At 45.4% G+C, this 17,850-nt stretch overlaps 2 protein-coding genes across 2 annotated transcripts; both read right to left on the minus strand.

Annotated features, from left to right (window-relative positions):
* Positions 1 to 5,707: 5,707 nt before the first annotated feature.
* LOC100832844 (UDP-glycosyltransferase 90A2) lies at positions 5,708 to 7,372 on the minus strand. The gene has a single exon (XM_003563918.4). It carries the CDS (start codon positions 7,273 to 7,275, stop codon positions 5,839 to 5,841), a length of 1,437 nt encoding a protein of 478 aa, XP_003563966.1. The 5' UTR covers positions 7,276 to 7,372; the 3' UTR covers positions 5,708 to 5,838.
* A 1,058-nt stretch (positions 7,373 to 8,430) lies between these two features.
* LOC100833155 (aldehyde dehydrogenase family 2 member B7, mitochondrial) lies at positions 8,431 to 13,666 on the minus strand. The gene is made up of 11 exons (XM_003563919.3): positions 13,360 to 13,666; positions 11,849 to 11,986; positions 11,539 to 11,681; positions 11,289 to 11,442; positions 10,959 to 11,188; positions 10,185 to 10,274; positions 9,913 to 10,086; positions 9,645 to 9,782; positions 9,360 to 9,497; positions 9,048 to 9,109; positions 8,431 to 8,940 (listed from the first exon to the last, which is right to left on the minus strand). Exons 1-11 carry the CDS (start codon positions 13,463 to 13,465, stop codon positions 8,667 to 8,669), a joined length of 1,647 nt encoding a protein of 548 aa, XP_003563967.1. The 5' UTR covers positions 13,466 to 13,666; the 3' UTR covers positions 8,431 to 8,666.
* Positions 13,667 to 17,850: the final 4,184 nt, after the last annotated feature.

A 17,850-nucleotide genomic window follows, 5' to 3' on the forward strand; every position in this document is an offset into this window, starting at 1 on the left:
TTATAAATTACAAAATTGCTCAGAATGGTCTGATATTTGGCATGGAGGCTTCTCACACAACAATATGCCTGTATAAGAAGTTTGGTGTCAAAATTCCAAATGAAGCCCATAAGAATACCATATTGGGATCATCTAGGTAGATATCTCTGACAAACACCGCCACTGGTGATGGACCACCAGTGACAGTGACTTGTTTCGGGACATATTCACCGTCACTGGTGGTGGCGCTCGTGGATGCCTCGAGAGGCCTCCAGTGGCGGTGTGTTTTTTGGTTCGTTTTAACCGCCACTGGAGAGGGATCACGGATGAGGTTTTCTGTAGTAGTGTTATGTTATTGATGCATGTATATTATTTAATTTTGCACAGATTAATTAATAAAAATGGTCATTCTTGCATATGTTTGCCGTATCCTATTTTTAGTGGACTAGTTTTCTGTTGTGGATTACTCGTAGAATTCCTAGCCTATGCCGAACTGTACTGCTATATAAATATTTGTGAAGTGCTGATTTGTGTGTTGCTCTTTGTTCGTTCTATTTGGAGTTTCTGCTATTTATTTATTCGCGTATACTTATATGACGTATAGGAGGAGAGGGCGACTTTGGCTACGGTTCAGCGGGTGAAGGAGAAGACATCCACGCTGAAGGTGCCACCACATTTTTCTGATCTTTTTTTTTCCAAAATGAATCATTTACTTAAAATTGCATTATGCTTTTGAGTCAAACTATTTATGCCTATCATCAATTATGATGCCATGCCATGTTACTTACTGTTAGTAGCAAAACCTGTTAAACCTGAATAGTTAGTTGATGCTTAGCCATGCTTAATAAATTAGTTCATATTCTTTGCAAGTATGTATTGATGGTGCATGACCATCAAGAGTGAGTTGTTCATTTAAAACTGAACTACTTTTGAGCATGTTGGATGCTGAGGGTGTTGTCGGACTTGTGCGACAAGTGCCGATGGTGTGTTTTAAAACTATTCTGGTTAACTTACCAAGGGTATGGCGGCATCGGATGATTGGTGGAGTGGGTTGGAGTCCCTCGAGTGTGCATCGATCGATGCAGAGTCCGGAGAATTTTCCTCCTTCGCTAAAAAAATATAAGTCTAATATGAGTATTGTGTTAAATGATCAATATTGTATTACTCGAATTGCTAAAACATCACTGATGCATTGACACTTAAGTTTTGCGGTGACGATAATGCACATATGATGGTGCGAACGAGACTGTAGGATGCCTGGAGTGAAGAGTGGGTTAGCAGTGCGAGACAAGAGAGATATATCAACACTTCTGTTTAAAAAATTAGGTTTACTTCTTGTTATACATGATCCGTATATTGCAACCACTCAAAAGAAACTATATTTATTATATCTGTCATGAAAAGTACTACTTCCGGTTGTACTAAATCAGCGACACTTATTATGAATCAGAATGAGTATATAATTCCACGTAAATCGATAATTTTTATCAACATTCAAAGATTGTGCTATCCAGCGCACATGCTCACCGAGACTTACCGTGCGGTACGAGGATACGAGGATCCCGTGCTCGCTCGCTTGTTTGATCCCGTGCTCGCTCGCTTGTTTGCTCGCATGCGCAGCCCAGCAGAGCGCGGCCTAGCAGAGTGTGCGCCCCAAAAAATCATTTGTTCCTACGCACTGCCAGCAGAATGTGGCCCAAGTGTGGTCCGGCCTAGCCCAGTTTCAGCAACGTGAGTGGCTTGGCCTTTGGTCCACGTTGCTTTAGTTTTTTCTTCTTCTAAATTAGACATATTTTTGCAGCTTATGAAATTTTGGTCGATCTAAAATATATAAAATTCATCGATACTCCAAGAAATGTAGCATCCCGTATATGTCGCAAATTCATGTTTGCTTGTTTAATTGTGTCCATTTGTCAATCTACCATCACACTGCCCGTTTATCTGTATACTTACTCATTTATATAGGCCTACTTAATAGATTGTCCACGTCTACTTGTTGTTTAATTGTAGATGCTTATGAGATTAAATGTACATGTTTACCAAGTTAAATACAAAAATTTAACAGGTTAATTATTCCTACTTACTAGGTTAACTGGCCTACTTAACAAGTTAATCGCACGTGGTTATCAGGTTAATTGTTCCTACTTACCAGGTCAACCGTGCCTTCTTATCAGGTTAACATGCAACGCATAGTTATCAGGTTAACCGTACCTACTTACCGGATTAACGTCACATGATTACCAGGTTAACCGGCCTACTTACCAGGTTAATCGCACATGGTTACCATGTTAAATATCCATATTTACCAGATTAATTGTTCATACTTACTAGGTGAACCGTGCCTTCTTACCAGGTTAGCAACGCATCGCTATCAGGTTAGCCGCACCTACTTACCGGGTTAACGACACATGGTTACCAAGTAACTCTCGCACATGGTTATCAGGTTCAATGTTCGTATTTACCAGGTTAATTGTTCCTGTTTCCAGGTTAACCATGCCTTCATACAAGGTTAACAACACACATAGTTATCAGGTTAACCATACCTACTTACCGGGTTAACGGCATATGGTACCAGGTTAAATCCGCGTAATTATCGGGTAACCGAGACCAACCAACATGCCATCTTAGGACCAAAGCAATACGGCGACTATTACCAAACAACATTGCAACTAGAGGTTTAATAGAAACAATGACCCATGGTAAAGCAACAATCTATGTTGCACCAATACAGGGATACAGACACAACGCCGTGCATACCGGAACAATCATACGGGAATAAGAGAATATATATAAATATTTTTAAAATACCATATATGGATTTTAACACACGATAGGAAAGAAGAAGCAAAGTAAGTACAAAAAACAATGCCTACCAGCAGCATTTAGGAGTACACAACACACACTGCCTTAAACAAATATTTTCTCCGTCCCATACTAAGCGAGTTCTATTACATGTATCTAAACACTTTTTGGATATAGGTATATTCATATTTAGACAAATTTGAGTCACTTGACATGGGAAGGAGGGAGTATAAAAAACAGCCGTTGTAGCTTGTAGGTAGCCACTAGCCTGCTTTCCTGGCCTAATCGAAAAAAAAGGAGAAAAGAACAGAAGGAGAAGAGAAGGAACTCGGTGGGGGAGATTGGAGAGAGTAGCAGCTGGCTGGTCAAAGAGGTGAGGACGAGGCTCTGCCGCCGCCCCTGCCCCAACTCTGCTCCGCCGCCGCCGCTGCATGCCTGCCCTCCGCTCTGCCGCCGCCCCTGCCCAGCCGCTGCATGCCTGCCCTCTGCTGCGCCGCCACCACTGCCCTTCCTCTGCTCCGCCGCCACCCTGCCCCGGCTCTGCTCCACCACCGCTACCGCTGCTGCCCGTGGGAGGGGAACCAGAGAGACGAACGGGTACGAAGAAATCGAGACGACGAGATCGGGATCGCAAGGGGCGGACGCGCTGCAGCCGTTCGGTGGCCAGCCCCCGAATATCCACGCGCGCCTCACGGGAGCGCAGCGGTGGGCACGTCTTCTCTTTAGATTTCCCGTACATTCATTTGTTTTGTTCACACGAAGAAGTGACTTCTGTTCGCTCAGAGCATTTCCAGCCGTCGCCCACAAACGCCCATCAAACGTCAAATGGGACGTCGGCGCGGCCTTCGGGGGCCGGCTCAAGCTGAAAAGCAACACGGGGCACCACTATTGTGAGACAAAGCAAATTGGGGAGGAGGGCAACGTTTGGGGGGTGCGGCTGGGTCGGTTTCATCCCAAACGAATTGCTTGCATCGACACCCCTGTATGGCCATGTGCCGAACGATTTATGGGGGGATGAGTGGAGATGCTTTTAGATCGTCTAAAAATTCAAAACGGATGTATAAAAACAAGGAAGAAAAAAAATCATGTATTTGGAAACTAATTAAGAATGGTATAACAAGGCATCGTCTAAGGCCTCTCGCGCAACCAAACCCAAGAGCCGCGCAGTCACCTTAGATGGCATTTCTGGATGTTCGATTTTATCATACTAGATGATGCCCCGTGCATTGTTGCGGAAATTTTTAGTTAACATACGTGAGCCCACGTTGTGAAGAACATACATGAGTAAAAAGTAGCAACAAAAGAGTATCCAGTGAAAATATAATGGAATTGTATGATAGATTATAGATTCTTCACTTAGTGAAAATAGCTTGATGAAAAGTAGCATGCATGCATGTGCAAAAAATATAAGTTTCCACCAAATAGGTATGAATAAATTAACGCTTGCATGTTGAGAGAAATCAAGTAGTTGATTTCTCCTACTTAGATATAGAAGATTCCCATTTGGGCCACGGATAGACTCTTCATGGAAATTAGTATTTCATAATTCCGCAAAAGCGACAATTCTTAACAACATATATGTTCAAATTGATCGAGCTGCGAATTCGGTTGCGCATGGGGTCGATAAATATTGTAAGGGTGTGAGCAGTAGGGGTGAGTTGTATGGCGAGGTACCCTCCTGCGTGTTGGAACTAGTCGAAACTGATTGTACATATATTGTTTAAGCAACACTTAAAATGAACATGCATTTGGAAAGCCAATTAAGTGAGAGTGAGAGGAAAGACATATCTTTGGACAACATAAGAATGTTCATTGGCCTACCATAAATTATTTTGTTGTGTTCACATCAAGAAGCAATTTTTTCTTACACGCTTTGGCCGTCTAAAATTAAAAATGGCTCTATAAACACCCAAAAAACATTACCATGCATAAGCAACACTTAAAATCATTTATTTGTATGATGTTTTTGCTCATGACATACTATATAATAATCAGAAGTTCACAAATGAAAGATGGTCTTTAAATATATTTTTTCTCGTGCTTCTGATAATTTGTAGATCAAAATAATAATAATTATTTTCCTGAAAAGCAATAATATTTATGGTGACTATAGAACCGAACAAAAAAAATGCAGAGGAAGGAATTCCACGGTCGCTGCATTGATTGTTACACTTAACCTCATGATTTTATTACTAGTTCGATGTTCGACGTGATCACAATCATCTTACAAAAATGGTAACACAAACAAAAGGCTACAAAGCACTATGAAGCACCAATCGCTGAAACATCACCCCTACTGGTTGAATAAATCTTGTGCGGTTGTGCCACTTTCTTCAATCGATTGTACCAATGTCCATAGAAGTAATTAGGACTGATCTGACCTTACGGTGGCCGCGGCGTCATTGCGGCAGGGCTAGCTCAGTCCGGCTGTGCATCTATGGACGCTGGTCCTTCGACGTCTCTCCCCTTTCATGAGGCGTCGTCGAGGTACTCCCGCATCACTCCGCTCTAGATTTCCAGGTAAAAACCTAAAGTCCTCGGACTAAGCAGCGACGATGCTGGTAGCGTCGTTCTCACTTCTCCCCTTGGGGTCGCCGTTGGGGGAACACTATATCTGTGGACGAGGGGATGTTTGTCGCCGGCTAGGCACTTACTTGTCTGGTTCTGGTTTGCGTCGTCGTTCTCTGGTAAGTTTAATGTGTTGTTCTCTATTTTAAAGATATGTTGGCGAAAGACGGTGACGGCTGACGTGTGAGCATGTTGAGAGTTGACTTGATCGGTTGGACCTTCGTGTCCCCGGCCGGATGATGGACGGTGGCGTGCGTTCAGCTTGGCCACATCCTTTCTTCAGGATAGTAAGTACATGGTGGTGGTTTTGGTTGGTATACAATTTATGGCTTCCATGAAACCAAACTATGCCCCGATCAGACAATGTAAACGCCAAAAAATTATTTTAAGACACTTCCAGCACATGAAAGCTGAAGTCCTCGCATGTACAAGGACCGCTGTGCTGTCCCAAGTTAACAGAACATAAACAAACAAAACAAATGATTACGACTACTCAACTTCACTCTCGGCTGGAGCTCCACCGATCTCACTAACCTCCTGGACCATCCGCGCCAGGTTCTCAAACGAGGAACCACCCACATCCATGGCCTTTCTAGAAGCCATCGAGAGCTCAGCGGCCCCCGCAGCGGCACGTCTCCCTCCTTCTCCCAACACCAGCTCCCGTGCCGACGCCTGCACGTCTCCGCTCACAACCAACCCTCCTTCTTTGTGCCAGACTCTAAGCCCGGCATGGACCACGTCCACGACGAACTTCGCGTTGAGCTTCTGCTCGGCGGCCATCGGGAACGCCAGCATGGGCACGCCCGTGGCGATGCTCTCCAGCACCGAGTTCCACCCGCAGTGGGTGAAGAATCCTTTGGTGGCTCCGTGGCTTAGGACTTGTAGCTGGTTGATGAAGCCTTGTACCACCTTGCCCCTGTCTCCGAACCTGTCCTTGATGATGAGTTCGTCCTCGGGGTGGTCGAACCACTTGGGCCGGACCACCCATATGAAGTCTAGGCCGGAGAGTTCCAGCCCAACGGCGACTTCCTCCAGCTGGGCCCGGCTGAGCTCGGCCTGCGAGCCGAACGCGACGTAGAGGACGGGTCTGTCCATGGCGAGCCTGGAGTCGAGCCAATCCAAGATCTCCCGGTCGATATCCGTCGTCGTAGCCTGCACTGGTTGTTCAGCGGAGGAGGCGAGGCACAAGGGACCGACGGGCCACATCTTGGCCTGCGGGACGGAGCGGTTCCAGAGGTCGACGTAGCACGACTCGAGCGCGTCGAAGGTGTTCGCGATAATGCCTGCGCTGGTGTGCATGCATGTGGAGCTCTGGCACACGAAGTCCCAGAGCGGGCCGGACGGGGCCGGGTCGTCGAAGGGCGGGTGGAGGTCGGATTGCGTGAGGCGGAGATCACCGCCGGACACGCCGTGGAGCGGGAACGGCTCGGACGGCGAGGCCACCTGCGAGAGCGGCCTGTGCGCCATGACCGCGTGGGCGACGTAGGAGGCGAAGGCGCTGAAGCCACAGGTGACGAGCCGCGGCACGGCGAGCTCGTCCGCGGCTTGCTTGGCCCAGAAGAGGAAGCCGTCGTGGACGAGCACGTCCGGCCGTGGCTCGATGCGTGCCAGCGCGTCGGCGAACGCCGGCCCGAGCGCGTCCGCCACCGCGTAGATAAAGTCCCCGAAGCAGGAGGACGCGGAGGGTAGCTCGTCCATGCTCTGCGGGGCGTCCTCCGAGGGGAAGGGTAGCTCGACGAAGGCGGCGGGAGTGCCGGCGAGGGAGGCGCGGAGGAAGGGCGCGTTGCGCGGGGTGGTGAAGAAGGTGATCGACGAGGCGAGGCCGCGGTCCAGGAGGAGGCGGGCCAGGTGGATGAGCGGCATGGCGTGGCCCTTCGCCATGAAGGGGAACATGGCTACGTGACGGAGCGGCGGCGGCGGCGCCATGGCCGGTGGTGCTGTGCTGTGAAGCTCTTGGTGCCTAGCTTCAAGTGCGAATGTTAAGTGTTTGTAGAAAGCTCACTGTCTCGTTTCGTCCGCGGGGTAGTCGCTACTCGCTATATAACTCCTCAAGGCTTCCTGTCAAAGCCGGGAGTACTGAAATGCATCGGATGCCTTTCGGATGTGTGGAGCACACACACGCTTAGGATAGCCTTTTATTCGTAGGCAACTGTCCTCTGTACTCTTGATGACTTCGTAACTTGTGAGCCTTGAACCTTCCTCCGTCAGTATCGCAATGTCTATTTAGTTGGTTCGCCTATGCTGACCAACGGGCAACATACCTCACTCGTCGTGTAATCCTCCGATTCATAAAAATGTCATCGGGAGGAGTACCAATTTCAGCTTCTGCAGGTCTCGCGGGCCACCACATGCAATGCATGCATCACGTCTTAGATTCAGTCAGGTTCACAGGGATTAAAGAAGATCCACCCACCGTTATGGCTGCTAACCGGAGCGGCGGGCACCGGCGGCTGCCCTGTGTTGTATTGGAGACTTGGAGTCATGACCGAGTGTAACAAACTCTTGTATACTGTAATCTTAATGAGATGGCATGCACGCAAGGATCCTTTTCATGGACCCAATCGCCCGGCGTCATCAACTGATCAACCCCTCCAGAGAAAAATATCTGTGCGACGCCAGGTCGCCAGCGAGCGGTCCTTTTCTCCACAAGTTTAGTTGGCCCAGCCCGTTTTTCGGCGTTTGGTGACTGAACTAAATGCATGGCGGGAAGACTCTTATTGTATGCCTGCCAGCGTCTTGCCCAGATCAATCATGCATATGTTTCAAGATATACTTTGGGCTCCTTTTGTTCTGTTCCTTACTAATGAGCACTTGAACACTTCAGATAGCCGCTAATAAGGTAGTTTACCACACTTCTATTTCCCTTACGTGTTCTTGTTTTCCCAAGCAAGGTGACAACTACTCCACTGCAGCTAAGTGAAGTTCACAGCTCCAATCGAATCAAACAGACTGAAGTATTCAATTTTAGTTGCATAACACTGACATGACATAACTACGATAGTGATCCATCAGCGCTTCGGCTATATAGCAGAAAAGGAAACTGAGAGGCAGGTTTTACTGTCAAACAGAAGAGCCAGGACAACCAAACTGATACTTCTCCAACCAGCGATAATTAATGAACATGTTGCTACAACACATATGTCTTTCCGCAGTAGAAAAAGGAAACAAATTACATAAACCGAGCAACCATGAGATTTATTAGAGACGTCGAACAGCCCACGCATGCTAGGGCAAAGCTTATTTCAGACCCTCATCATCATCATTATTTCATCCGATTGTCGCGATTTCACCATTATCCAGTTTCTGACATGATTTTATCACAACCACGCGGCGTTCTTAATTGGGGTGACGACTGCCTTCGTTTGTAGGTAGTTCTTCAGGCTGTCGATGCCCTTCTCCCTACCGATGCCACTCATCTTGTACCCGCCGAAGGGGATCGCCGCGTCGAAGATGTCGAAGCAGTTCACCCAGACAGTCCCAGCCCTGAGCGCACGTGTCAGGGTGTTGGCTGTGCCCAGGTTGTTGGTGAAAACACCGGCGGCCAATCCGTAGCGGCTCGCGTTCGCCCTCTTGATGACCTCGTTGAGATCACTGTCGAAAGATGCACAACAGTCCCAATGTTACTTAAGAGTTTTGGTATTAATCTTGGTTGCTTGCATACTGTTCAGAGTTTTAGCCATATCAAGAACGGTACTCACTTGAACTTGAAGATTGACTGAACAGGCCCAAATATCTCCTCTTGAGCTATCTTCATGCCATCCTAGAATAACCATATAATGAACGTTAAACATATGTTACAATGGATGGAACAAAGGGTTGTCAAAACAATTTATTTTTTTTGAAACAATGGGCCTCCCGTCGATTTCCAGTAAAGAAACCGCCAACATGTTCTACAAAGGAGTTCAAAAGGCAGGAAAGCGAAAAAGGTCCAGAACTTGTTACAATGCCTCAGGCAAATACAAAAAGAAGCAGTTGTCCAAACATATTATGATGTGGCAAAATAAACCTACCTGCACATCTGAGAAGATTGTTGGCTGGATGTAGTAACCTTTGTCACCTAACTTGTCACCACCCGTCACAAGGGTGGCTCCACTGTCAACACCTGACTTAATGTAGCGCAAGATTTTGTTGAATTGCTCATCATCAATCTAGAAGCAAAACGGAATTTGCAAGGTTAGGATTGGTCAAAAGTGTGGATTCAGTTATCTGTATAAATGTAGAAATTGCAGCAAAGCTATTAACCTTCCAGCACAAGAAAATGTGAAAAGAACCCTGCTTAAGGAGCAAATATGTACCTGAGGGCCCTGTTCAACACCTTTCCTGAATGGGTCACCAACTACACGCTTCAAAGCACGAGCTTTCGACTTCTCAACAAACTCATCGTAAACACGCTCATGTACAAATGTGCGAGACCCAGCACAGCAGCATTGTCCCTTACAAGTTCATAAGGCGAGCAAAGTGTTAGGGAACGAAAAAAAGTGATTTGAATACATTTTATTAATCATCATGCTTATATTTTCTCAAAAAATGTCATGCTTATTTGACATGAATATTAATGAGTACCTGGTTAAAGAACAGCGCAAAATGCGCAAGCTCAACAGCATGGTCAATATCAGCATCATCCATGATGATAAAAGGAGACTTGCCACCTAGCTCGAGTGTCACTGGCTTGAGATTGCTCCTTGCAGACAACTCCATGATAATTTTGCCAGTATCGGTTGATCCAGTGAATGCAACCTTCATCGAGGATTATGTGTTTATTATGAGAAATTTTTATTGAAACATTAAAGTATACAAACGTGCAGTGCAAAAATTGTAAGGAAGCAAAGGTTTACCTTATCAACATCCATGTGACTAGCAAGGGCAGCACCAGCAGTAGGACCAAAACCAGATACAACGTTCACGACACCCTCGGGGAGTCCAGCCTAGTTAATCATGTAAAGTTATGATCAGTTAAATCCAGTTAAACGACGCAGGACACATGAAAACTACTTGCATATATATTAACAAAAATTAATTATACTTGTGCAGGCATAAAATGAGATTCGTTTCTATGGTATGCGGTGGACCACGGCTTAACTGGTGCCCACATTGAAAAAGTACTAAATAAGCAACTCGATAGTTGAATTTAAATCATTTAATATAGGATGTCTCTCTAAAACAATTAATACCACCAGAAGGGGTAGTTTTCATTTGTCCCATCTTCCTTTTTGGGGTAGGAGGAGATGGATTTGGTCACTACTCAGGAAGGAAACAACTTGCACAAAATACCATCGAGCTTTCTGAAATCACTGAATACATGCAACAGAAACACATCTACTATGTTAGACATTCAAGAATGTTGTGTTAAACTGATCCTAACACCTTCTATTACTAATAGTACACAATCCAAGTATCCAATCACTATGTACATTACCATTTTTCAAATACAAAGATGAACAGAACGCTTGCATGTTCTAGAGCAAACAAACTGTACCCTCTACAAAGGTTATAAGATCAATCAAAGCCCATTGTTCCCAAGGTAAATGTAATAACTGCTACGTGTTTCTAAAAAATGTAGTAACTGTTCAAATAACACGAAGTAATTATGAGATAATCAGAACACCAACCTCATGCAACAGCTTAGCCATATACAGGGCAGACAGAGGAGTTTGTTCCGCAGTCTTGAGCACAACAGTGTTCCCAGACGCCAAGGCAGGACCGACTTTCCAGGCAAACATCAAAAGTGGGAAGTTCCAAGGGATGATCTGGCCCGCAACACCGATCGGCTCATAAAGGACCTGTACATGGTGTGGGCTGTCAGCCGGCACGACGAGACCATGGATCTTGTCAGACCAACCTGCAAATATTTCAGCAGAAATGGAATCCTTATTAGTCATGTATATAGATTAACTTCTTGGCTAGATCTACTTGTTATCGTCAGGAAGGAAGCTGCTCACCAGCATAGTACCGCATAAGCCGCGCAATCATAGGCAATTCAATGTGGGCAGCTTGCTCAAACGTCTTTCCATTGTCCCAAGTCTCCAATGCAGCAAGATCATCATTGTGCTTCTCTATAAGATCAGCAAATCGCAGAAGAATCCGGGATCTCTCCTGTAGAGGAAAATTTCGAACTGTTTATGAGCATGACTTGCGAAGTACTGCCATGATAGTACAACATCAACAAAAGTGCCGAGCTGGAGTGTTTACGTAGGCAGTCATCCTTGGCCATGGTCCTTCATCGAATGCCTTGCGGGCCGCAGCAACAGCGAGGTCAATGTCTTTGGCATCACCTTCAGCCACATGAGCAATCACCTCCCCAGTACGAGGGTCCAGAGTTGGAAAAGTCTTACCTGATGAGATGCAGACACACGGTTTGAGTTGAACTCATCAACAAGAACAAAAAACAGAATCTGGAACCTAGAGTTCCAGTTTATGGGCCTATAGTGCTCAAGGAGACGCTGAAGCCCACCGAACTGGTCCCTACTAGTTCAGCCACATTAGAGTTGAAGTAATGTACCAGATACAGCATCAACAAATTTGCCATTGATAAGAAGCTTTGTCTCTCCCACTTTAACAGGTGGTGAAATAGGTTCCTCTGCTACTGCTGCAGTGCCAAACCTCTGAAGGACTCCCGGCACCAGTCCTCGTGTCCCATCTGCCGACGGAGTTAATACACATAAGTGTCATAATAACATTTTGCTAATGTGTGAACAAATGACATAGTGAGCAAGTATATTAATTTCCATTCATGCTCACAACATTGTCAGCATGATCTTGTGGCAAAACAAATGCAACAAATATCTCTAAATATGACGGGGTGAAACGGATGTGCATTGTATTGCCAATTTTCAAACGAATTTCATGTATGTGGTGAATTTTGTTCGGCATGAGTGCGAGCCAGATCATGTAGGAAGGAATGGTGAAGGTATCACACTATATATTTCAGTAAACTGGATTTGGTATCAGAAAGAGCAGACGTTGTGTTGACCAATAAACCATGTCGGTAAATTATCTTCAATCAGATTCTGCACCGAAAACAACATCACTCTTCTGCATGTTTGTTCAGTATCTATGCTTTCATTCCTGTTTGACCGCTCAATACCGTGGAAAAATATTACAGCGCTGCTAGACTATTTGGGAAATTACTCTCGGTCTTTAAATAAAATACATCCTAGACTTTTTTATCAGTTGCAAAGGAGCAGCGGGGAAAATGGGCAGAAAATCGTGACCTCATTTTTCCACAGTTCTGATAACGACCGGGAAGAAGAAGAAGAAAACACTGACATGACATGTTATATGTTATCATGCCAGGAAAAACCTTATCTCCAGAGCACAGCAACTAGAAAAGTCCAAACTGGCGCCCACATCTTGACTCACTGGTGACGGCGTAAAGCCAAAAGAAACGGGCCCATTTTTGAGATGGAAGTAAATCCTCAGGACATCCATCCTAGCTGAGCAAAGAGGAAACGCAAGAAACATTGGATGGAAGCAAACGTCCACCGTCTACGAGGTAAGGACGATATATCGTTCCTTCAAGCTGAGGACAGCTAAAATATCATACCGTATATTAGAGTACCATTTAGATAGCTAACTCGAGAGCATTATTTTTCCTTCATGGGAGGAACAAGGGAGAGTTGTCTAAGATCGGATCAACAGAAGCATGAACAGTCAACCGTAAAACCAATGATTAAACTGGTTGTGGCACGATAAAGAAGCATGGACCAACGGAATCGATTAAACTAGTACTGACGAAGTGACACAACGGCAGCACGAAACGCCCTGGGATTTTCAGATCATCAGGCGGGGCCAGCCTCTGCGCAGATCTGAAACTCAGCCGTGCCAAGAACACAAAATACAGGAGCGCAAACTTTGCTTGCTACGAACACCAACCCAACCCTGGCACGAAAAGAAAAGAAAAGAGAAATCCTAGTACTCCTGGTCGCTGCAAAGTACAGAATACTGGGAGTTATTACTCCTGGTACTAGTACTACCAGCAAACAGGAGGAAGAAGCAGGGAGCAATCAATACCTGCCCTGCGGAAGGCGGAGGGGACAGCGGGCGACGCTGCGGGCCTGCCGAGCAGGCAGCGGGAGACGAGGGAGGAGGCGGCCCTCCTCGTTGCAGCAGCAGCCATGATCGCGCGGGGCTGTGCAGGAATTAGTTGCGCCAGATCAATCAATTCCCCCTCTGCCTCTGCTAGCAGAGTTGTGCGTGCAAAGAGGCTCACTTTTATGGATATCCCGCCTGTACTTGCGGACGGCGTGCGTGCCCCAGCAGTGTGGGGGGAACGGGAGTGAGGAGTAATGGGTTTGGCTCGCTGATGATGTGACGAAAGCGAGGGGTATCCTCCGGGTTTAATAGGGCTGGGATTTGGACATTGGGAGGGTAAACATGGGGGTATTTTTGGTATTCGGGGACAGTGAAAATTCATTTGGGTGTGTGCGCAAGCGAGGAGTGAGGATGGGTGGTGGATGCTTTTTGGTTTTGTACGGTGCTTTTTTTATTGGATACGAGGGATCTTCTGTAAAGAAATTGTAAGGTTTGGTCCCTGCACGTGCAGTTTGGACTTCCATGACTCAAGGAAAAACTGACCATAGGTAAAGAGAACCTGACCAGAATTTTCATTTTGACTGGTGGATGCCGCTTTGGATAAAAATTATATAAAAATGCAAATGCAAAATAATTACTACTAATAAAATGGTAAAATTCTTTGTGGTTATAAAAGAAATTAGAACAAGTGTGTTTGGTTCTTGGTCAAATTTGGTCGATCAAAAATTGGCAATCAATGTTTTTTTTTGGCAATCAATGTTATTTGGTCTTCGTATGGTTCGTAGGCAAAAAATTCGGTTACCAATAGAACCTTGCCAACCACCTCATATCTCTTTTCACAAATTTTACTAAATTTTTGGCCAAATATGAGCCAACAAATCATTGGCTAATGTTTTGGCTAGCCAGTGATTAGTAAAAATTGAAACAACATATATAGATGGACAAAAATCAACCCAAATTGGCATGGTAATTTCAGTAGCTGCCTTGGATGGCATGGATAGGAATTAGGGACAGTCATGGATGGTTTGGATAGGATATCCATTAGTGCCTCGGCGTGTGCAAAGGTTGGAGCTCGGGCTCCATCCTGCCGAAAATAAAACCCAAAAGTAGTATATGTAGAGGCTTTAGAAAATCTGAAAAAAAAAGTGCTTCCATATGTATATGTACAATTTATGTGTAAAATTTTATTAACAGATTATAAAGCTATACTGCATAAATTTTATTACGTAACAGATGATTTATGCTTCCACATGTATATGTACAACACCATGGGCCATAGCGCTGTCTGCCGTTGAAGATCAAATTAGGTGCCATCTCGCCGTACTCTTGGAACTTCTCCATCAGCGAGTGCATAGAACAAGATACCGAGAAAGGGTCCCACGTTAACAATCATCTTGGAAAGAAATAAAAATCGCTCCTAATTGGCTCGCATATTATTATGCAGCTATTGCAGGTTAGCGACGGCAAGCAAAATCCCATGGGCCATGGGAACAGAGATACTGTATATGCCTGTCTCTATCGTCGCTGGCGGTACTGAAGGTCTGAAGCTGCGAAAGACGATGGAAATTTTCTTGCTGCTCTAATCAGTTACCTACTGGTGTTAGGTAGCCCACGCAACTTTGGGGTGCCACGGAATGGGCGGCGTGCACGGACGCATGGAGAGTTTCTCAAATTTGTTTAAATATGAATGTATTTATAACTAAAAAATATCTAGATAAATGTAATATTTTGACAGGTAATATGGATCGGAGATCGAAGGCAGTATGTTTCACGTGGCGATCTTGGAAACGCTTCTCACGCTCGTCGCATCGATCCTGTGCTTAGTTCTTCATTGTCTTGACCTCACCAGCCCAAGACCAACAACTCAACGTACGTTCGTGCATGAACATGTTCTCACTATGCAAGAAGAAAAGCAGGGGCAAGGTCAGTTTGCGGTGACGGGTCAAGGAGAGGCCCCAACCTCAAACACTAAAAACGGCAAAAGCTGAACCTCCTGTCCACATGCATACAGTACATTTGAAAGCAATTCAGCAACGGAGAAAGACGTTTAATCGCGCACAGCTCTTCCCGGAAGTCCACGTTGCATCGTCGGATTGGTTTATGTCAGTATGTGTACAGCCACACGACAGCGAAGCCTGAACAAACGAAGATCGGAATTTGGTGGCGCCCTCTTTTAATTCCCATTGGTGTGAGGTGTACGTACCGATCTGTCGATCTGATTCCATGTTATTATTATTCAACTGAAGGGAGCCTTTCATGCGCTTGCATAAACAACAAGATGGGAATCACGTAATCACATGAGCTCGATCTCCAGCTTCCAAGGGGCTTCAAAAAACAAGTGCAGGTTGACCTTGAGGCCAAGCTGGCATGTTACGTACTCTCTCCCTTGTTAATGAGCACGCGTGAACCGCAGGCATAATATACTTTGGGCTGCAGAAACTCGAGCTCTAACGTAAGTACATACATAACAAACCATTATTAAGAGATGCTCAACATATATAATGTTATCCACCTGCTATTAATTTGATGTCCGGTAGATCAAAAGTAATCTGGAGATCTTAGAGAAGGATCGTTGAGAACATATATAAACAGACCACTTGTCACGCACCGGCCAGACAGGAGCATGCAGAATAGATGATATAAAATCATTATGCATGTGCAGTGGAGTATAATTTAGCAAGTGTGATGCGATCATCTGTTAATTAACAAATTCTTCAACTGTGTGTACCGTTAGTGTGACGACTAAATAACTGTTCACTAGAACCGACTCCATAATGGCGTTCTCAAACTAATTGCCACTTGAGATCAGGGGCGAGCTAATTCCTTAGGTCCAACCAGCTGGGCCGGTTATTGTTTTGTCTTTTTTTTTCCAAAACGGAGGACGTTCTCCTGGACTCGCATCGGTCTAAGTATTGCGGAATTCATACAGGGAATTCCTAGAGGCTAGAGGGGAACTCAAGATCCGATCTCAAAGTGTTTGTTTATGAGATTGGAATCAATACATCAGTGAGTTCCACAGCCGTAAGCGCCTGTTTATCTTTACTCCTAGCTCCGTTCGTAAATACTTGTCGCTAACTTGTACTAAAACAGCGACAAGTATTTAGTAACAGAGGAAGTATTCTTTAAGCCACAGTTGCGTCCGTCGTAGGTATGTCCTCACACGCCCGAGCGAAAAAAACAGCGTAGAAAAACCGGTTCCTATCTGCCATCCAACAGAAAAAAGAAACTGCCGTGATTTTGCCGCTCAGAAGGAGCACCGAGAGCACAAAAAAGAAACTGCATCGTCAGATTATCGCGCAAAAACAAGCAATCAGGCGCATGTTAATTAGGCAACTACTCAATCGTGGCATGATTTCCAATCGCAGCTAAAATCAATCAATTTAATTAGGCAACTATTAATTAAAACATGTTTCCTAATTGTAACTGCAATCTTAGGCCAACTAGCAATCGATCGTTATTTTCTAATCGTCCCCAAATTTCGATCGTTGGGATATTTGTGTCTCCGTCGCAACGCACGGGCACTTAGCTAGTAGGCGTGTAAACCGTAGCAGTATAAAATGCTTGGACGGTAAACAGTAAATCGTAGGTCTTCACAATCACAGCCGTTGATCCTGATACCAAAGAATGGACATCTGCACGCTTTAGTTTAGGCACTTGAACGTCTTCAGGTAATGTAATCGTTATTCCGATCCATTTATATATAAAAAAGCTAACATTGGCCTCTTGGAGCAAAGCCCATTAATAACAATTATTTCCTCCATTTCATATTAAGTGTCACGATTTTGTGACAAAATAAAATGTCACGACTTTGTTTAGATTGACGCATTTTAGTTTATAAATGCATATTTAATAAAATTGTGGCATTTATTATGAGACGGAGGAATTAGTACTCACATTGAGATCGACGAAGATCGGCATGACTACTCTGCTCCACCAGAAGTCCAGAACATCCGTGGATGGGTGAGTTGAGTACGCACGCAACTCAGGTGCGTGCCGTCGCATGCATCGCAAGCTTCCGAGAGGCGTGATCGTCGCAGTTCCGCTTAATCCTAGTCCAACTTAACTAATGGGATTGCGAATTTGCGATTTAGGGGTCCCGGGGCCCTGAGCGCTCACCTCGTCCTGGCTCATGGCCATCGACGAACACTGGCGCGATGCAAACACGAGGCGAGATGAGCCTCCACCACATGCGGCCATCCACACGTAGAGCCCAGCCCGCCGCGACGTTCGATCGTGTTTCTTGCGTGCGCCCACGCGTTCAGGGCTTTGTTCCTCCACGCGAGCGGTCAGTCCGTTCTAATATTGGGCTAGCCAAGTGCGTAAGCTGGGCCATGACATGCCGAACATACCCGTGCGCCGTGGCCGTGTGGCCTCTGATCCATGAACCAAACAGGTGTGGGCCAATGCTAGATTATGGATCGTTTTCCTGCATCATTCAGAAGCATACAAAAAAAAGAGACAGTTTCCTCC

This window comes from Brachypodium distachyon, chromosome 1, assembly GCF_000005505.3.
Source record: "Brachypodium distachyon strain Bd21 chromosome 1, Brachypodium_distachyon_v3.0, whole genome shotgun sequence".
NCBI classification, from domain to species: Eukaryota; Viridiplantae; Streptophyta; class Magnoliopsida; order Poales; family Poaceae; genus Brachypodium; species Brachypodium distachyon.